Raw genomic sequence first — 22388 nt, 5'->3', positions numbered from 1 at the left:
TTATGTTCTTTGGCGGGAGTCCTTGATTTTTCTTTTTCATCGGCAGCAAGAGCAAGGGGTCCACCAATGGATACCTTTTTCTTCATAATGTCGCTCTCTTGTGCTACAAGAGTTCCATACAGGTCATGAAGAGACCAGCCATCTAGGTCCTGGTTTACTTGTAGGGACATAGATAGTTGAGTCCATTCATCGTCTAGACTCTTTAGGAATAAAACGTTGTTTTCTTCCTTTGTTCTGATGATATCGTTTCTACGACATTGATTTATCAATGTGTTGAAGCGATCATAAGTCTTTTGTATTGGTTCATCAGGGAGGGCTTTGAAATTTGTATATTCGTTGAGGCATTGTGCTCTACGATTTTTCTTTGTATTTGCTCCTCCTTCCAGTTGGCTTGCCAGTTCATCCCATAGTTCCTTGGTTGTGGAACATGTATCGAGGGATTGGAAGATTTCATTGGGTAGCGCCATGATTATCAATCTTTTGGCCTTTTTGTCAGTTTCGACTCTTTCTCTATCATCTTCATCCCAGTTCCTTTCATCTTTAGACATGTAGTAGGCTGGAATTTCAGCTGTGTTGTTTGTTCCTGGTACTCTTGGGACTAGAGTTTGTGGAATGTAGGGACCCTCCTGGATAGATCGCAGGAGATTCCTATCCATTCCTTCCAGAAAATTCACCATTCTGATTTTCCATTGAGGATATTCCTCTCGTTGAAGAGTTRKGGSCTTTGTGAGGGAGCCAACATTGTAAGCAGAATTCCAGTTGGCCATTGAGAATGTTGAAGAAGAAGAGGTAATTTTTGAAGAGAAAGAATATCAAAAATTGAGAGATTTTTGAATTATCGTTTTGATTGGGAAATCAATCAAGAGGCTCTGATACCAATTGTTGATCACAGATCTCTAAATAACACTAATAATCTAGTTATAAATAACCAAATTATAGTGATTTTATGAAGAAAGTTATGAAGACTCAATAATAAAAATAAGAATATTTAAGAACAAACTTGAGCTTCAAAGGTTTTACTTTATAAACTCATAAATGCATAAAAACCATATTTTTACAATAGATCTGACTACCTATTTATACTAATAAGCTAACAAGAAGATAACTATCTAATGCTACTTTCTAGCAAATCTTCTATTTAACAGATAAGGATTATCTTCTATATGGATAAACACTAATATTAAGATAAACCCGAATTCCAGCTGTTGACTTGTCATCTCCAGCTGTCATTCATGATATGATGATCTTATCCTTATATTTAAATCTCCATCGCATGCTTGTATGACTTGCTGGAAAATCTTCAAAGTGTTGATTGACCAGAGGGTCGATGAGAATGCTCTTTCCATCGCATCCTTGGACTGTCCATCGGTCCTCTGGTTTAACTGTCCATCGATCCTCTGGTTGAATTCCAGACTTAGTCGTTTCTGCCTTGATGTCTTCATTGGTCTTTTGGTTCTTCATCACTTGTTGCTTTTCATTACTTTTTACATCATGAGTTATGGGGTTTAACAGGATTTGCATGTCTCAAAGAAAATACTGCCTAGAGTTATTAAATGATTTTAGATACTTGGGATGCAAACCTTCAAATACTCCTATGGATGTAAATTTGGTTATAAATGCTTCTAATAACTCAAAGGATTCTTTATTAATAGATTGTTCAGGTTATCAAAGTTTTAATTGGTAGATTGATTTATCTGCTTGCAACTAGACCCGATATAGCATTTGTTGTTCATTGTCTGAGTCAAATTATGCATGCTCCAAAACAATCACATTTAAATCTTGCTCTTAGAATTCTCAGATATCTCAAACTTTCTCCCGAAAAAGGAGTTAGCTTAACAAGGTCATAAAATTTTAATTAAAGTGCCTTTGTAGATGCTGACTGGGATAAGTGTCTTTCTACCAAGCGCTCAGTTACTGGTTTCAATTTATTTCTTGGAAATTCTTTAATATCGTGGAAAAACAAGAAACAAAATATTGTTTCTTGCTCATCCACAGAATTTGAATATAGAGCAATGACATCAGTCTCTTGTGAAATTGTCCGGGTGCTTAAAATCCTAGCAGATCTTGAAGTAAAAGAACTTCTTCCTGTTAATTTGTTTTATGATAATAAATCAGCAATCCAAATTGCTAATAATCCTGTTTTTCACAAACGTACTAAATATATTGAGATATATATTCATTATATTTGTGAAAAAATTAACAAAGGCGTTTTAAAAGTTGTGAAAGTTCCCTCTTCTAAACAAATTGCTGATATTTTAACAAAAGCCCTTGGTATAAATCATCACAATTATTTGTGTTCAAAATTAAGAATGATTGATCTGTTTAAAGGTCAAGATTGAGGATGAGTGTTGAAATATATATATGTTTCCAGTCTTGACTAACTTAACCTTTTTTGTTCTTAATTGATAATAGGTTAACAGATCAAGGTAGATTATGTCATTTATGAAAAGTAAAGTTGTTTGGAAAGAAGGAAGATCATGCCTCACTTTTGGGAAAAGCTAAAGAGTAGTGGAGCAAGTTTCTACATTCTTCAAGGGGTAAAGTTGTTAAAAACTAAATGATAAATAAATTCGTTAACTCTTTGGCATCCCGCTCATTCTCTCATTTTCTCATTTGCAAATTGTTCTATAAGCTCTTGTTAAGCTCTCTATTCTTTGTTTCTTAGCTCTTGTTAAGCTCTCTATTCTTTGTTTCTTATGGTTTCAGTTGTATAATCTTTTGATTTACTCTAAATCTAAATCTTGTAAACTGCATTCTTGTATTTCTTATTTGTTTGAATGATTCTGTAAATAATCTTAGTTTTAACAGATCAACACACATCTATTAGGTTGGAATTGAGTTCGAGTCATTTAAACCCAACCCAATCCAATGCCTTTCTATGCTAAGGATTCAATTTTATTCTTAAATCTTTAATTAACATATATACATTAGACATTAGACCAATCCATATAGCTATATTTAAAATTATATTACAATTTAAACCGTAATTTTACTTTCTTATTTACATGAACCTTTAATCTTTTTTGAGTTTGTTAGTCTTTTTTATTTGTTATCATTTTGATTTTACTTCATTTAAACATAAAAGCTAAGCTAGATTGTAAAATGATGCATTAAAATTTTCAACACAACCAACATAGTGAGGGTTGGGTTAGGTTGTACTTTTGCTGAGGTAAGATAAGATTTTTCAAACCGCAAACATTGGGTTGGATCGTTCAAATACCCTAAACCAGCCAACCCAACTCATGTGCAGTGCAGTCCTACCATCAAGAACTTGACCAGAATGACCTTAGTACAACGAAAAGGTGTTCAAAATGCCATATCCATATGATACAAGCGATGATGCTTTTTTTTCCTTTTCTTTTCCTACACCAAACTATCCTAAAATTAATACAAACGAATCTTTCTTAACAATAAAACATTACTCTTTTAACATTGTCCTTGAGGGCAGGCAACGGTCGTACACCACCAGACTCGCGACTTCCCTTTGTTCCTTGACCAACAAGGCTACCATTTTCCTGCACTTCTGGTTCCACGTAAAACCTTGCCCGAAAAGCAGCTAAATGGGCATAATATGCTGGTGGAACTGCATCAACATAGTCATAAATCACCTCCCTCCAAAACTACATTTTCTCAAATCAACTTTCGATACATCATTACTCTTATTATAATTCATCTTTTTTTTATTCTCTCTCTAAAAAAAAGCGATGATGTGTCTAGGGGTTATTATACACTGATTGAGCTTATGGTTTTTAGTTAAGAAGAACATACCAACAGATACTGAACGTGTACACCTTGCATATGTATAACAGAGATTGTTTGTCAATGATTGAATTCCATCAGCGGTGAAATTGTTCTCGTCCCACAGAACATGGTAATGAGCAGGTCGACTCGTCCCCTGAGTGCCATGCATTCAATAGTCAGAAAAATAAATGACCACTCTTTAACAAGAAGCGGTTCTAGATAAACCAAACAAACCCAGTATATCGTAAACCCAACATAGAGGTAGGGTTTGGGAGTGAGATGCCTACCCCGGTTGTTTTCATGGAGACCAAGGAAAGATTAAATTTGTAAATGCAGATGCAAAAAGTAAAAGAATCGTTGTACCCAGTAGTTTTTGTCTAAATCCCTTGCATTTTTGCAACAAGTATGGTTTATTTGCAACAAGTACAACATTTCAAACGTTTAATCATTAGATAATAAAAGAAATGGGCTAAGCATTTGACCTGAATACCAGCATGGCTGCAAAGATAAAAATCAAATTCCGTCGGATGACAGATTTTGGTATCGACAACGGTACCTGAAGATACAAAAAATAACAAGGAAAAAGAGTAAGAGGATGTTTGAATATTCTCAAATTTACTTGGATATCGAGTATATGATGCTGTAGTCACCTGGCAAAATATTTCCACTCTTGTCTGTGGTGTTCCGAACCCTATGATTGTTTGCAAACAATCGTGTATGATGACGTTTTTGAACGACAACAAAAGTGACGGGTGGTTGATAATTTGGTTCTAAAGATGCACAAGCCTGTAATAGGACCAGGAAAGAATATTGGCACTTCTAGAAAGTAAGGATAAAATGCATCTATATGCAGTGAACTTTGTGTTTGTTTCTATTTAGTGTAACAATGAAATTTTTTTCTCTAACGAAGTTTCAAAATTTCTTATTCTTTTGCCTATCTTGAACATATGATGTCAAGTTCATCGTCCACTTAGCCGGTAAACATTTTGTAAACGAGTATCCACATCATCAAAGGTTACAAGATCAGCGATCAAAAAGGGAAATTTCAAAAGTTTGTAACATCGCTTGAGAGAAAATTGTTCATTACACTAAATTGAAACTAAACCAAACCTTGTTACATTTTGGTGCATTATTTCGCACAAAGAATAAACACCAACCTTACGAATAGCATCTAATTCATAGAGTAAGACTTGATAAAATTGTCCTTCACTCACACCATCCCTGTTCAACACATCAGAAGGTATGTGATTCAGAGGACATAAACACGAGTCCAACCAAGAAAGTCCAAATTTGGAGTGGTAACTGTGTATACAGAAATTGGGAGGTGCATACACAGCAACAATGATTTCCTAAAGCATAAACCCATAAGTTGGATGGTTCTTTGGAGAGAATAGCTGATTTTAGCCGTTGACAAGTAAAAACGAAAATCTGGGAGAGGAACATAGTCATCTAATTTTCCAGCTTCAGAAACTAGAATTCTTTTGGTTATCTAGGAGAATAATCTTCTGACAGATTATTTTTACATGCACGACTTTACGAGCGATTTAGGAATGCCTCAAAACATCGCGCATTTAGAAAAAATCTGTTAGAAGGTTATTCTCCTAAATAAATCCACAAGTTAATGCCTTGAGAAAGTAGATAGTTTTCAAGTAACACGATAAGTCATTCAGAATGGGTAAGGTTCTCCTGAAATCTTTCATAGGTCGCCATAATTGAGCTACATGTTGCCGCTTTCAAAGTTCATATCAATCCCTTCTATTTGCAACTCCACAAATTTATGTAGTTGGTATATTATACCAAGTTAGGGGCCGTTTACTAAACATTTACCGCCTCTTACCGGGTAACTGAACACTTATTGCGTCTTACCGGCTAAGAGATGCTTACCCACTCTTAGATGAGAGTCTTTCCCAACAATCTTATAATGCCATTTTGCTAACCGAGAATGGTAACTCTTACCCAGTTAGCACTTACCCATTTTTGTGTTGTAAACGGGCCCATAATGTAGTTATCAATCTTTTCTACGAATCATGAATAGTCCAAGCAATTCTCAACAAAAAAGAAGACTCCATATCACCATGAAAGTCAAACATGGCAATCTTGTTTTTGGAGAACTGAGGGATAGCAATCATTTTCTTATTTATTTGTGAATTTTTGGACGGAATGATCACAGAGTGTATCTCAATGGTCAATGAATACAGAGACAACTTTCTTTACCTGTAAAATATGATCCTTAGCGGCTTCTGCCCAGTTGCCTTTCGGAAGGAAACCAGAAGATCCCTGCTTAAACAGCATAAGACATTTTTATAATTCAAAGTTAAAACATAATACAACAATTAACTAACGCCTAACAACTGGTGGAAACTGAAAACTATATAGGCAAGTGAGAACTTTTTAGCACAAAAATGTCCTAATACCTGATCATGCCGCCACTGACAGTTCCACGAACAGGATCTTGCCAAGTTTTGTACAAGTCTTGAATAAGCTCCTGTCTATGAGCTTGAGCGCAAACCAATCCGGCATATTTTGTGACTTCAGGCCAATCTTGAGAAGCTACTACCTACAGTGGAATCAGACGGCTTTAAGAATTCAAACTCAATTGTGGTGCAAGAGAAGGTTCATGAATCATACGGCAGCTATCGAGGGGCTTGAGTCTTCTCCGTTTTCTGGGTGAGTGACATCTGCTCCAAATATAATAGTCGGTATGTCACTCACTAATGGTATTCTGCAACTTATAGCATCCAAAAGAACAGTGTTTCTACCACCCATCTGGACCACAGTTCACTACTAGTCAGATATGTCTACAAAAATGGTTGATAGATGGATACACTTTTTAAGGTTTAACTCTTATGCTCAAACAAAGATGATGCAATGCTGGAGTGATTGACCGTTTCAACCATAAACACAAGGCTTTTCATTGTACACGAACCACTTGTGAACATGCCATAAAAAGCATAATAGTTTGAACAAACAGCCATTTTTCTTTGTAGAAATACAAATACAAAAAACGACTGTCATACTTGGGACTCTTTGTCTGAAATCTTTCTTTCTTGCAAACTACGGATTATTTTTGCATTTTCTCAAAGAGTGAGAACGAGAGAGAGTGAGTGAGTTAGCGAGATAGAGAGTGGGAGAGAGAGTCTAGGGGCAATTCTCGATTGGACATGATTCAAGAAAAATCGATATCTCGTTTGTAACACTTGTGCAGAGGTTGGCAGGTCTCTTCCAAGAGGAACGGTTTCGTTTATGTTCTTCAACTTCCCAAAAGGTTGGAATGCAAGTCATCTGTGGAAGGTAACTTGGTGGATATTTACATCGCCAATAAAAGATTGAAAAGAGAAGAATTTGGCTTTGCAGGTTAAGTATGGGCTCTATTCAGAAGTTCAAATACTATCTGGATTGGGGGTCACAAGATGAGAGTTCTCTTAGCACATAATAGATCGAATGGCCTATCGAAAGAAATGAAGAAGGAAGGATGAAAAGACAGAAGGTTGGGTTGCTCTTCTTTCCAAGGATTCAGAGATGGAAGATCATATGTTCAAGTGGCCAAAGGTATGGGGGAAAACACTTCTAGAGTGGAAAAGAATGAGGCAAAGAAGGGAGTGAGTTCGGACAAAATCTTAAAGAGAAAAAGAAGGGTTAAATGCATGAAATAGCAACTTGCTTTCATAAATTTTCTTATTATAGCTTTCTACTTTTGTTTTTCTTTATAAGAACAATGTACTTTCAAATTATTTTTTATTAAGAAATCGCACTTTAAAAAATCTACTCGTAATAGCAATAGGTAATCTGTTACCTTTTAAACCGGTTAACCCCTTGACTTTTTTTTGTTTGTGGCTTTAATGACATGATATAGATAACACATCATTTTGATGACTTAATTAAAATAAAAATTAATATCTATTTCAAATTATTACTAGTGATTTTCATTTTTCATTGCTATGATATAAAAAAACATTTAATTTTGACTTTTTCTTATTAAGTTGCATGCAAATTAAATATTTTAGAGTAAAATATTTCTCAAATAAATATGTACATTATTTCCGAGAAATATTTTGTTTGTAAAAAAGGTAACACTTCTTATTTTATGTTGTTCAAAAAAATACATATCTTTTAAAATTTTCTCTAAAATGTTAACGATATAAATTGTGTTCTACAATTTTTTAATATTTTTATATTAATAAATACTTCAAAAAAATCTAATTAATTTAATATATTTGTACGTCAAGTAAAAGTTTTTGAACAAATATAATATATTCTTTAAAAGATAATATTTTTTTGGTAAAAAAGATACAATTCTTATTTTCTTTTTCAAAAAACACAAATTTTTTTTAAAATATTAGCAAGATAAGTTATCTTCTAGTAGTTTTATTAATATTAATATATTAATGAATAATTTAGAATGTTTTAATTCATTTAATATATTTATTAAATAGCATGTAAAATATCTAAATATTAAAATTGAAAGTATATTAATTAATAAGAACTAATAGATGTTATAATAAAATAATTTTAAAAGTACAATGTTGTAATAAGAAAATCACATCTCTATAGTATATGGACAAAAGATTACACAATGTTATAATGGATAATTTTTTCAAAATACAATGTTCTAATTTAGTTTAAAAGTATATTGGACTATAATAAAAACATTTATGAGGGTAGATTGCTATTTTGTAACGGTTCTGCTTATGCTAAAAATGTTGGCAGCATATGCAAATTGGAGGTCTTGACAAACAATCTCAGCTCTAGGTTGCCAATTGTTGTCGATGGGTTCCACTTCTCAGTTGGTGTTGAAGAATGGGATAACTCCAAGTTTGACATCGATATTCCTCAGGATCGGGTCTCGTCTGTTAAAGATCTTATGGTTGGTTGACATCGAAGCAGATAAGTGGACACGGATGACGGGATTGATGTATCTAAGGATGAGGATGATGGCGACGATGAAGGCCTGGAGACGGTGGTGGGCGGCACGTGGAATAGTGGCTCTAGTGATGGCAACATGTGGAAGGAAAGCAGAGGTGGAGGTTGAAATTGTAGGGTCTTTTTGGAAGAGGTGAAGGTGAAGGTGAAGGGTCGAAGGAAACCGTAGTCAAGGGCTCATTTCTTGTTCAAATTTTAAATGGATTTTTGGGCCCTCTATCTATCCTGCCATCAGCAAGCCTTAGATAACTCATAACAGGCCCATGGAGGTAAATAGGCATTTCTGTCCAAAAAAGATAGTGAGCCCATTTTTGCCATTTAATCGTCTCCTTGACAATTCTAAAGTCAGCTCAGTCCTTCAAAGATCGATCCAGAAAAAATTATTAAATATACTCCTGGATGTCATTTCGTGTATAGTCTGAAACCAAGAGTCAAGAGGAGTTCTTTCCTTCATGAATCGATGAGGTTTGGTGGGATGAAGATGATGGATTATTCTCGAAAGAAAGGGAGACCATCTCAATCGCGCTCCAAGCAGACCTCTCAATCTGGAAAAACTGGAAGCAAGACTTCAAAGAACCTCTCATTCTAGGAGGAATCCTTGCAGTCAACTGATGTGAGGAAGGTGGGAGCCAAGGTAGGTTTGTTTTGGAACGGGGACAATCGTGGTAGCAGCCAACTTTTTTAGGTGGTTCTGCTGAGAGCTGGGTAGTTTTCTTTCCATGTCTAACCAAGATATTATCGATTAATGCCAGAGGGTTGAATAACCCACGTAAAGTTAATTGGATCAAAGATCTTTGTGTGGCAAACAGTGGGATTCAAGAATCAAAATTCCAGACCCTCGATGACCAATTCTAGTTATGTGATGATTTTGAATTCTCTAGGTTATCTGTAGATGGGGCTTCCGGGGGTATTCTTTTGGTCTGGGATAAATCGAAGTTTACTAGCAATAGAGCGTTCGTTGGTGAAGGTTTTCTAGGTGTGGTCGGAAAATGGAAGAAAGGAGATGTTAGGGTGGGATTCATCGATGTTTATGGCCCTCATGACATGAGAAAAAAATCAATCTTATGGGAAGCCTTATCTGGTCTCATTTTCTCTTTAGATGTGGCCTGGTGCACCTTTGGAGATTTCAGTGAAGTTAGAGAAGAACTGTATTTTTAATCAAAAGGCAGCAGACCATTTCAATAATTTTATTAAGGATGCGGGTCTAATCGAGGTTCCAATGGGTAGAAGGCCCTTTACTAGAGTCGGGGACAAGTTCGATTCCTTGTGGTCGGAGCTATCTGTGGTAGGTTTAGAGAGGAAACTCTTTGATCATTGTCCAATTATTCTAAATCCTTCAAATAGAGACTTAGGAGCAAAACCTTTCAGGTTTTTTAGTGTTTGGTGAGAGGATGCCAGCCTAAAAGAGTTGGTAGCTAATTCGTGTTGTTCAGTGATCCACTCTTCAGATCCCGGTAAGGTATTTAAAGACAAACTTAAGAGAGTCAAACTTGAAATCAAAGAGTGGAGCAGATCAAAATTCGGAAACTTAATTCTGACATCGAGGCTTTCAAGAGCAAAGCTAATGAGCTCGAGTTAGCTGCCTATCAATCTGACTTGTCGGATGGGAAGCTTGAAGAAAGGAATAGGGCTAGGATGCTATGGTTGGATTTGGAGAGGAAGCACACTCTTATGTTGCAGCAAAAGTCCGTGTTCAGCGGGACTGTGGAAGGTGACGAAAACAAGGCTTTTTTACACTCGTTATTCAAGAGAAGAATCTCAAAAAACTCTATAGCTGGTGTAATGTGTAATGGGGTTTGGATTAAAGATCCTAGAAAAATAAAAGAAGAGGCCCTCAATTTTTTCAGCTGCAAATTCAATGGGGACACGGAGGACAATCTTAGACCAAGGTTTATCAGTTCCAAATTCAAAAGGTTGTCTAGTGACTTAGCCGGAGCACTTGAAGTCCCTTTCTCGGAGTCTGAAGTTTGGTCGGTGATTAAGAATTGCAGATGATCCAAAGCTCCGGGTCCGGACGGCATTAGTTTCAAGTTTTTAAAGGAGACTTGGACATGATAAAAGCTGATGTGATGAATGTTTTTAATTGGTTCTGGGTGTAACATCCTAGTTCTATATTTGTTAGATTTCAATGTTTTTTAAGCCTTAAATACAAGTATTATGATCAAATGAAGTACTCAAAAGGTTCCAGCAGCTGTAGCATTTATAAAATCATTATATTTTTAATGCAAAGTAGCTACAAGGCAAAGCATGAGAAATCAAACCTAAAGTGATGAGACGTAAGGGTTAGAAGTATGTGTTGGCAAGCTATTGATGACAAGCATGAGAATGAAATGCTAGAAGCATAATGTGTCAAGATTCTCTTGCTAGAAGCATAATGTGTCAAGATTCTCTTATCCTAAATATTGGATGTTAAAACTCTCATAACAATTTTTAGAGCAAGAAGAACAAGTAGTTAATGCAATGGATTCACCAATAAATAGTGGTTGAAGTGTTACTATTAATTCCATATCAAAATAAGAAATCTCTCTCTATACATTATCAAGCTTGAAGTAAGGAATCAAAGAAAAAGCTAGGTATAATCAAAGTGAGTACCTTGTGAGATTTACGAGATTCATACATGCTACATAAGAGTATTTTGTGCATTATAAGATGTTTTGGCATGTTTGCCTTACATGAAAATGTTGATACATTTATATATTCAAGATATGCATGATGACATGTTATGATATAAGTATGTGTTTTACACACTAGGCATGAAAGTCTTTGCATGTTATGTATGACCATAATTTACAAGGGAGGTCTTGTAGACGAACCTTGTGGGGAAGCCTTTATGGACCACGGGGTTAGCAAACCTCAAGGCAAGAATGACATACTTACATGTCGCAAGTGAGATCTCAAAAGAGTTTTTTTATGCATGATAAAGATTTTTAGTGAATTATTATTCACAAAGTGTTAAGAACTAACCAAAGGTTATTTGTTATAACTAGCGGTATCGTAGTCCTTGGCCTCCTAGGAGGTAAAGGGTTCAAACCTCACCAAAGGTGAGGGGGTGTATGAGTTTATTTGTTGCATTTGCCGTATATAAATATTATATACTTCAAAAAAGAAGTGTTAAATACTATGGAAATTGTTTATTCATGAAACCATAACTACTCGCTAAGCTTTTAGCTTACGTATCTCAAGTATGTATCTCAAGGAAGGAGTTAAGGAGAGCATGAAGAAGTATTGTTCTAACCAATAGCAAAATTTTGTTGTATTATAAGCTCTTGAGTTATGTTTCCGCTAGTATTTGAACTTTGTTGTAATCATAAGCTAAGTTTTATAAATAAAGTTAAATTTCCAATTCATATACAAGACCTGGTAGTATCTTAAGAAGGTAACGACACCCGAAGTAGGATTTGGGGCGTTACATAAAGGGAGGTTAAACAAAGGCTGCAATTCTTCGTTTTTTATGCTAGTTCTCAATAGTAATCCTATTTTCTTTAGCGAGTTTCGTCCCATCAGCTTAATAGGGGCTCTTTACAAGATTATTGCAAAAACTTTGGCGAAAAGGCTGAAAGCAGTAATAAGTGAGGTAATAAACGACACTCAAACGACTTTTATTGAAGGAAGAAGTATCGCAGACAACATTCTAGTCGCAGATGCTTTTGGTTACTTTCATCAAAAAGGCTAGTCATAAAACTTCTCTCTTTAAAGCTGATTTTGAGAAAGCTTTCGATTGTGTCAATTGGAAGTTTTTGAAGATTTGATGCTCCAATGGGGTTTGGGAACCGATGGTTTAAGTGGATCAGCGCTTGCCTTTCATCGACATCCGTCTCTATTTTGGTCAATGGTTCTCCTATGGGAGAGTTCAACCTCGAATGAGGAGTTGGCCAAGGTGATCCCTTATCTCCTTTCCTTTTCCTTATTGCGATGGAAGGAATGAATACTGTTATGGAAGAAGCAAAGTGCAAGGGGCACTTTGAAGGTTTGAAGGTGGATCGAGACAAAGTTGAAGTTTCTCATCTACAATTCGTTGATGATGCTCTCTTCTTTGGAAATTGGGATCCGCCAAACCTGAAAAACCTAAAAGCTTTACTCCTTCGCTTTCAATCAGCGTCAGGTCTTAAAATAAGCCTATCGAAAACAAGTTGTATGGGATTTGGGTGGATAATGAATCTATAGAAGAGGCGACGACAATTACAAATTGCGACTCGGGATCTCTTCCTTTCACGTATTTAGGCCTCCCCTCCCTGTTGGAGCCTCAATGGTTCGAGAAGCATCTAGGCAGTCGATTATCCAGAAACTAAAATGAAGGCTAGATGGTTGGATTGGAAAAATTATTTCGATTCGTGCTGAACAGTCTACTATTGTATTTCTTCTCCTTGTACCGTGCCTTGATAGGTGTTGTGCGAGCCCTTTGAGAGATTAAGAAGGAAATTCTTTTGGGTGGGGATAACATGTCACTTTATCCTTCTTGGGTTCAGTGGGATAGTGTAATTTGTAATACTCAATTAGGGCGGCTAGGGGTGGGAAGTGTTCGAGCATTTAATTAGGCTTTGCAGCAGAAATGGCTTTGGAGATTTAAAATGGAGGGTGGAGTGTTGTGGCATAGAACTATTTCGAGCGTTCACGGCAAAGATGGTGGCTTAGTGGTAGAGATAACAAGGGCATGCTTAGGGGCGCTTGGGGAGGAGTGATTAAGATGATAAGAGAAATAGAGGACCTAGGTTTACCTTTCTAGGATTCATGTAGTAGAAGTATTGGTGATGGGGCAGATATCGATTTTTTGTAGCATCAACTGTTGGAGGATGGTAGATTAAAAGATAGATTTCCTCGCTTATGGGCTTTAGAAAGGGTAAAAAAGGCGAAGTTGCGGGTAAGGATGATGATTTGCCCCGACCTGGGGAACCTGGCTCACCCAACCCGAACGGGGACGAGGATTACCCTCTAAAACGGGTCACAGGGCCGGGGATCCTCGGTAGACTCAAACCTGGGATGTGGTCGGGGTAGGGGAATGTTACTCAAACCGGGGCCGGGGATCTTAGGTAGACTCAAACTAACGGATATTTTTCATGGGGTTAGATAGGGGATGGGATGTTAATCCCCGTACCCCTGGGGGACCGGGGGCTATTACTAAAAAACAGGGTCGGGGTCGGAGATTACAAATAGGCATGGCAACAGGGCGGGGATGGGGTGGGTTTTGTAATCCCCGACCCAGGCCCGGTTTGAAGTAACATCCCCCGGTCCCCGGCGAGTACCGGGGTTAACATCCCGATTGTCTCTCTGAAGCGGTTGGGAGATAGTATATTATACTCTTGAGGAGGGGAAAAATTGATTTTTTTTTCACTTTTTCTAGTTTTCCGTGCGATGGCCCAGGACGAGATTGTAGTTCAATAGGCAAGAGCACCGCCCTATCAAGGCGGATGTTGCGGGTTCGAACTAAGAAATAGACCCTAGAAACTAAAAAAGGGTATCCTGAGCAATTGCCCCGGTCAAACCTCTATCAATCCCTGGTCAAACCCCAAAAATAATATCTTTTAGTTTGATTCTACCGGGGATCCCCGGCCCCGGGACCCATTTTAGCAGGGAATCCCCTTTCGGGTCGGGTGAAACGGGTTCCCCACCGGGTCAGGGTGAATCACCATCCCTAATTACAAAACCCGCCCCATCCCTGTCCTGTTTCCATGCCTAGCTACGAGATAAAATTGGTTCAGCTGGGGTAGAAGGTTGGCCGTGGAGTTGGGATAGATGCCTTAGGGGTAGAGCCAATCGTGAGTTTGAGGATCTTTTGCAGTTGTTGCAACCTATCTCAATTAATCCTGATGGGATTGATAAGTGGGTATGGGATTTGGATGTAATTGGGGTTTTTACTGTGAAAAAGTTGAGGGAATTGATAGATAATAGGTTGCTGGTGTCTCACAATGGTGTTGGAAATACCCGTTGGTGTTCTCTGGTGCCAAAGAAAGTCAACATCTTCGTTCGTAGGTTGTATAAGGGAGGGATTCCATATGAGGGAAGTGTTGCACGATAGAGGCTTTGATTTAGACTCTAGGCATTGCCCTAAATGCAACAGTGATGTGGAATCTATTAATTACTACTTTATGGATTGCCCGATTAGTGTTCGGTTATGAGAAAAATCTCTACCTGGTGTGGTGGGAATTTTCGGTCAAGAAGATCAATCGAGGAGCTGATTTCGGATATTGGTAGCAGCGGTGGTGTGTATGCTTTAGCTTCAGCGAAGGAAGCAATCATTTGGTCTTTCCTCGTTCATCATGTGGAGGAAGATAAATTCTTTGGTTTTTGAAAGGGATGATTGGATCGATTTAAGTAAGCTGCTTTTCGAAATCCAGTCGGCCTCCTATCTTTGGATCTCAAACAGGGCTAAGAGCAGGAAGCCTTCGTAGTAGGAGTGGCGCGTGTTCGCATATAATTAAAGGGTTGTCTTGTTCTTGGGTTTGGGTTGGGTCTTCCCTTTCATTTTGTTTTTTTCTTTGGCCTTTGTCTTTTGTAGTTGGTTGCTTGGTTTTTCTCGACATTATGCCCCTTGCAAAATTTGGCCTCTTTGGGTTGTTCTGTATTTTCTGGTTTCTCTTTCGGTAATAAAATTTTGATTTCAAAAAATAAAATATGGGATTGAAAAGACAAAGGTCCTTTACATATTTGAGAGCATGTCGATTATTGTGTTAACTTCATAACATACGCTAGAATTAGATGATTTTAGAATTTGAAAAACAGTTTGTTTACCTCAAAGACAGTGTATGGTAACATCCATTGCCTTAAGGAGAAAAGTTTACAAGAATGCATTGCTTAGCTCACCAATAAAGTAATTTTGATGTTTATGTACCTTAACATTGATCTTCAAGGACACATTAGCCAAGTATTGCTTGCTAATCTTGAATACGTATTTTGTAAGACAGCATTGAGAGATTAAGCCGAGATCCGTTTCACAGATGCGCTTTATATCACCTTAAATAAAAATTCAGATCATAATTACATAATTAATCCTCAATTCACTAATCACTCAAATAGATGAATACGTACCATATAAGGACCCATTATTATCTGGCAAAATAATTAATAGAAGTTCCAGTTCATTTCCTTTTAGCTTGTTCATTGACATATGATAGACATGTCTTAATGCTTTCTCAACATGCTCAGGCTTTGTTGAATAAATTGGTATCACCGGATCAGGATTGAATTCCTATACATCACATAATCACATGTAAATCCCACTAGCAGTAATTTGAGAATACTTGAATTCAAAAGCAAGCTTATTAAGCAATTTTTATAGACTAATACCAAATAGTTTCACACTACAACAATTCTTATGTGGTTTGATGTAGACTACAAATTTGGCTCCAGATTTTTAATACATAGTTAGATTCTAAAGATGGGAATATTTAGCACTTGATTAGTTGAGGAGTTGGCTAAAGCTATCTAACAAAGTGATTGGTTTATGTGTAACTTGTAGGTAAATGAGAGGTTAGTAGTCTTGATCAAGTGTGATTCTAAAAATATTTATATGAATGGAAGTTAGAAAGTTCTCTTCACTTCCCCTTTTTCATCAAATCTAAGATCTTTTAACATGCAACATAGTAGAATCAACTCCATTTTTTAAGCTCAGAAAGGAAAACAACGAAAAATGGAGAACCCAAATGAAGGCATATCTTGGTGGACAATAACAAGCTAAAGGATCAGCTCCAAATCCTTCATGTCTGTGTCTTCAAACAAAATTTTATATGTCAACAAGCTAGCATCTGGTCAGATGTGAATTTTATATATCTTCGTATACTTCGTCTTGTTAATCAATTCAGAATGACTTATCCCTTCAAAGTTTCTAAAAGGATTGTTCAAATATATCAAAGGATCAATTAGTAAAATATGTTTTATCACATCAAGCGCGATACATGTTTTAACCTTGAGTTGAGAAAGTTTAATGACTAGAAGTGTGACTACATAGTATTGTAGAGTGTTTTCCTCTTCAAAGTAGATATCTTAATGTTATGTCTTAATGACACTCTGAAACATATGTTTAACCTCAAACATCAAAGGCTATTCTTGATTTTCTTTTTATTTAAGTTAAATGTTATTAGAAAAAGGCAAAGAGTAGATGAGACAAGGAAATACCATGCCAGATTCTTGACACATTTGAGCCAGTTCATTACAGAATCCACGAGCAATGCTTTCTTTGACACTCCTAGAGAAGTTTATGCAAGCCCACCGGCTAACGGTCATCCCGTTAATCACTTTCTGAGAAAATTAAGAGGAGATAATGAACAGCTCCAACATGAGCATGGAAAACAAATGTACATGAAGATTAAGGCTTTACTAAATACAAGGTTATGCTACTGACCCAATTTCATGAATTTGAATCATTGCTAAAATAGCCTTTGATATGCTATGATCACTATGGTATGGATTTTAACTTTATCCTTTTTTGTAGGCATCTAATCCCGGCAAATTGTGTCTGGAAGAAATCAGCCCTAATAAACTCAGTGGCCACAATTGTTGTGTACGCCTGGAATCGAACCCTGGGCAAATGAGATATTCCACCACATCCCCAAGACCTCAACCACTATGCCATAACCCTTGTGGTTATTGTTAACTTTATCTTGATTAGAGGTAAAAGTATATATGAACTCGGATTTAGTGGACAAGTGACGGTACCTTGTTCATCATGTTCCACTGACCAACTTGAGGTAAACAATCCTTTTCCTTCCCGGTATCATGATATTTTAGCTGCATATAAGCATTTTATCAAGGGAAAATTGAAAAACAACAATTCATCTGGAAAAGAAAAAACTTAAAAACCAAGCACCTCCTAAACAAAAATATATTATTGTACAGGGCAATCTTACCCAAGGAGCAGGGAGAACTCTTGCCTCTATGGATGCTAACTTTTCACTAATTCTTATACCAAATTCCTTTGCATATGGATCTTGGTTGTATGAATTCTGCTGAACCGTCTGTATTCAAAGCAGCACAAAGAATAAAATTCCATTTCTCAAGCTTAGTCCATTACATTTACAATGCATAAAGAATAACAAAGGAAGGGTAACAAATTATAATTATAATAATAATAATAAGCTACTTTAAAGAATGAAAAAGATGCTAATATTAAAATAAAACTTCAGACCTAAAGGTGTTTTTGTCATTGTGGAGCATATGTAAGACCCTTGGCATTTAGTGCTTTTGTAATGACTAAATTTAACAAAATGCGATGAACTTTTCGAACATCCTACCTTGTTTTTGTTGCAAAGGAACCATTGTTGTTGTGAAAATGTAGAAACCAACAGCACAACCGCCCTATAAGTTAGGGGCATTTGGTTTGATGGAATGGTTCGGAGGGATTTGGATTTGGAATTGGACGGATTTGGTGTGTAGGATTTGAAATGGAATTGAATTCCATTTCTTATAAATACTTCTATAAACAAATTATAAAGAACTACAAAAAAAATTAAACTATCTTTCTGTTAATTGATTATTATACAACAAATGTTTTCAACATATTTTAAAACATTACACACAAATCCTAGGAAATCCCACGAAATACAAACAACCCTCATAGAATTTCAAAACCAAATGTTTGTTGGATTTCAATGAAACCCCCAGATTCCAAATCCAGGAAATCCTTCAAACCAAACATGGGATTGGAATGGAATTCAATTCCAAATCCCTCCAAATCCTACAAACCAAACGAGACCTTTAGTAATTTTGCACATATCATAGAAAATTAATTCCAAGATATAGCATACTTAGCACTTCTATTTGTCCAAGATCACTTTATCTTTCAAACTCTAGTTTCTTCTTCTTTTGCATTTTTCACTAGATCAATCATTTGCTTGAAACAAAAAGGCAAACATGATGATGCAAAAACTGATCAATCAAAATTGATACCTGCAAAATATCATTTTCACGATCCTTGGGTCTCTGGCAGGTAACTTTCAACAGAGCAGTAATTTGTTTCTCATTCAACCTTTTTGTGTACCGTTGCCCTTCAACAATCTTGCAGGCCTGGCCAACAATGGAACTAAAAGTAAATTTTAGCGTGGTTTTATGAATACCAGCACAAAGAACATTCAGACTTGCATCAATCAATCTCGACCTCCATTGGTAAATAGTTGGCTTTCCTTTGGTTTCCTACTTGAAGGCAAGGGAGATGAGTTAGCTGAATAGTGAAGCCATACATTTCTTGAAAGTACTCAACAACGGACTTCATGTTTGCATTGTCATCAACAGGGAATCTGTTTTAAAATCAAAGTGAATCAGAACTCTTCAAAAGATGCATAGCCAAAGAACAGTTCATTTTTCAATAAATAAATCTTACACTAATTCTCTCGTGGGCTGTGATGTTAATCCAGAAACCCGATATTTTCTTCGTACATTCCCTCTGTGAGTCACTTCAATTTTCACTCCTCGAAGAGCCTTTTTTATCTACAATACAATATTTGATAATATGAATATTAAGAAGTGTAAGAATTATTAGTCTTAATTACCAAACAATAAACAAAGGGAATACCTTTACATGGTCCGAATCAGACAACGGCCTTGATAACACATCTTTGCCAAGAAGCTGGGCTACAAAATCGATTACTGGGAGAGCCTCAATAAAAGCCGCTGAAGCCATATCTTTACAATAAAAATTAACTAGTATTATCAATACTGCTATTATAATAAAATAAAATAAAATAAAAATATAAGCATGCAGCTTGATTCTCTGTTTAAAATATTGAGTAGAGAAGAATTTTCACCAATATTTAAAGATAAGCCCATCTGAGTAGGTCTAATACTCTGGTAGAATCCACACCATGACTCCAGGCCTTCTCCGAGCTGCTGTGGTTTCCGAATATCAGGAGAAAAGAAGGATCTTCCAACAGGACAGTACCTATTGAGAATACAGTAAAAAGTAAGTAACAAGTCAAAAAGGCAGACAGCAAGCAAAACCTCATCCTCCTGAAAATATCACCTTTTTGTTGATAGCTCTCTCAACACTATGTCTAAAATTTGAAGGGCTTCTTGTGGACCATCCGCACGCTTACCGGCTAGAAATTGGCCTAAATGATGCAAATTGACGCGTGCCACAAATCTGATCACCACTTTATACTCCCTCTCTCTTCTGAAATGAATTTCAAAGAAACGTGTAAAACACAAAGCGGCTTGATGTCCATGTTACAAAGAGAAGGGTTAGACAGCCAAAGGTGACTAAAAGACCTTACTATAATCTCTATGATCATACACCAGTGAGTTTATAAGTGTAAAACTTACATCGCATCATGAATGTCGTTTTGTCTATCATCTTCCAACCATCGTGATGGACTACGATTTTCTTTTATAAAATGTTCACTTTTGTTTATGTTTTTCAAATTATTGTAGGGAGAGTTTGAGTTGATGTGCATGGTTTTGCAACAATGGACCAAAGCAGCATCAAGTAACAAATCCGAATCTCAGAAGTAAAATGAATTCTTACTTGGGACTATCGATTCCATCCTCTTCATCTACCAGTTTGATCCTGAACTCCTTCCAGACAAAAGGTAGTTCACCAGCAGTAAATAAACACTTTCTGCCATCATAAGCAGGCAATCTCATCCCCAAGTCAGATTCCTTATATCGTTTCACCAGCTCTGCGATGATAGCTCTGTTCAAAGTTATTGATGTTACTTCAGGAAGTATGCTGACCTGTGCGTTGTTAAATTGAACTTTCAATTAAAAAGCACAACAGTATAATATAAATCAGTTTCACTCGTCCCCTATTTAAATTTTAAACCAGTAGTGAAAGTACACTTGTTTTCAATTGTGCATTCAACACTCTATTATTAGTGAGCCAAACATTACAGTATTTCTACTTAAAACAAGGAAAGGCCAAAATAATGTCACAAAGACCAGTTGTGTCAGCCAAGGGCCCCAAAATCATATCATCATAAAGAAGAAATAGATAAAGCAATCAAATTATATCATCATAAAAAGAAGAAATAGATAAAGCAATTAAATTACACTCCAGCAGAAAGTATTCAAAGAAAACTAGCTTACATCATACTGGTTCAAGTCCTTATCTGGTAACTGTGTCATGAAATGGTTAGCCTTCACAATACATACTGTCCCAGTTTGACCATAGCCAGGCCTAGGAGCAAAACTCAAGGACTTGCTTGAAGAAGGAAACCCCATTTCTGATTCATTCAAATTGGACATTTTTTTGTCACTTTCATTAAAATGGGACTGTAGTAGATTTGCAGGCCTCTGGGAAGCGGCAACTGTACATGGCCTTGAATTGGGACGCATAAAGATGCCAGTTTCAGTATCTTGATCACAGGATTTGCGGCCACCTCTTCCTCTTCTCCTTCCTCGAGTTTTGGGTGGCTGATGATGATGATTTTCATCACTTTGAGCTGTTTTGGGGGTTTTTTGAACTACATCTGCTACTGGGTTTATCTGATTCTGCAAGTTTGATTTGGGTTTGGGTTTTGGTTTGATCACTAGGTGTTGTTCCACTCCTTCCTTGATTTGCCTCGTTGGCATACTTGTCGCCCTGTCCTTTTTCCTCTCTTTTTCAAGCTTCAGCCTTCACTGTAAGTTTTTCTTAGAGCTTCCTGCAAGCAACCCACCTCCTCTATTTCTGTTAATTATCCTCCCATATACAATGGCTCCATTTGTACTGAAAAATAAGAACAACAAAGAGAGAGGATCTGCATATAAGAATAGTGATAAGTATCCAGACAGATAAAAAAAATCGATGCAGCTATCAGTTTGAATTAGGGAGATGAGAAAACGTTACAAAATATCTAGACAGCAAACAAAGTTGCAAAAATTAAAATAAGAAAGTTAAAATAATGGGTAGCATTAGAGTAAAACCAATGCTAAAAAAGAATGAAAGCAATTTCTTGAATCTTCTGACAAAAACTCAAACTTCAAGCTAACATATGCAAGTACAAAGCGGAAACATTTGAGAAAACATAACAAAACACACAGAAAAAAACAAATTTAAGTGAATGCAACAAACAAACCATTTGGAAGTACTCACTTAATCAAACAACCGGCTATCAGTGATCATGGAAGAGAAGGATGAACTGAAGAACTTAAATCTTGAAAAGGGTAAAAAGAGTAAGTGATCATGATGATCAAGAAGATAAATCTTATAAAGACGCATGCATTTGCTTTTTGGGTTTTCTTTATCCACTGCAAAAGGCCTTGTTGAAGAAGAGTCTGGTTCCCCACCTTTAGCTTTATGTTATACACTTTGGCACTCTCTTTCTCTCTCTCTCTCTCTCTCCTGACCAGAACCCACAAATTCTCTTTCTTCTGTTTGTGTGTGTTTTGGGGTTTGTAGGGATGGTGGCATAGCCTCGGGGGATGTAGTGATGGTGGGTGGGGGAAGAGAGAGAGAGAGAGAGAGTAGAATGTATTGTTAATGCAACCCATCATAAGAATTTAAAGCAATCAGGCAGCAACCAAGAATAATTCGAAGTTGCAGGCAGTCGCCACTTGTGCAGATTTTTCGACGCGTGCTTTGTCTCTCCCCGATTTTTCTATGTCGTTTTCGTCATCCTACTTAAGATTATAACACCAGAAACGTACAATAAAAATTGGGGGTGGTTAATAGAACCCTATCATTTGATAATGTCATCTCTAACTAGCTTTTAATCATTTGTTTTTTATGATATTTTGTATTTTTTTTGTGATTATTATTTTTTATTTTATTATTATTTAAAGAAAATTTTAATTAATATATATTATTTATTTTATTTTCTGTT

At 36.5% G+C, this 22388-nt stretch overlaps 1 protein-coding gene across 5 annotated transcripts; it reads right to left on the bottom strand.

Moving 5' to 3' along the window:
* Nucleotides 1-3273: 3273 nt before the first annotated feature.
* LOC112507209 (protein argonaute 10) lies at nt 3274-21972 on the bottom strand. 5 transcript variants are annotated; one of them, XM_025111672.1, is made up of 22 exons: nt 21659-21972; nt 20671-21323; nt 20111-20319; nt 19610-19759; nt 19395-19528; nt 19163-19272; nt 18971-19077; nt 18749-18887; nt 18541-18657; nt 17502-17609; nt 17311-17382; nt 16771-16893; nt 15685-15844; nt 15488-15609; nt 6370-6507; nt 6156-6298; nt 5956-6018; nt 4899-4962; nt 4392-4527; nt 4224-4297; nt 3769-3895; nt 3274-3583 (listed from the first exon to the last, which is right to left on the bottom strand). In XM_025111672.1, the coding sequence occupies exons 2-22, from the start codon at nt 21154-21156 to the stop codon at nt 3405-3407; spliced, it is 2961 nt and encodes a 986-aa protein (XP_024967440.1). In that variant the 5' UTR covers nt 21157-21323; nt 21659-21972; the 3' UTR covers nt 3274-3404. The 5 variants fall into 5 exon arrangements, with proteins under 5 accessions (XP_024967440.1, XP_024967441.1, XP_024967442.1 ...); XM_025111673.1 differs by having other exon boundaries at nt 20671-21292; XM_025111674.1 differs by having other exon boundaries at nt 21853-21972.
* Nucleotides 21973-22388: the final 416 nt, after the last annotated feature.

Source organism: Cynara cardunculus, assembly GCF_001531365.2.
Source record: "Cynara cardunculus var. scolymus isolate 2C chromosome LG 2, CcrdV1, whole genome shotgun sequence".
NCBI classification, from domain to species: domain Eukaryota; kingdom Viridiplantae; phylum Streptophyta; class Magnoliopsida; order Asterales; family Asteraceae; genus Cynara; species Cynara cardunculus.
Note: the sequence above shows the minus strand (reverse complement) of the source record. Positions and strands in the feature narration are given on the sequence as shown.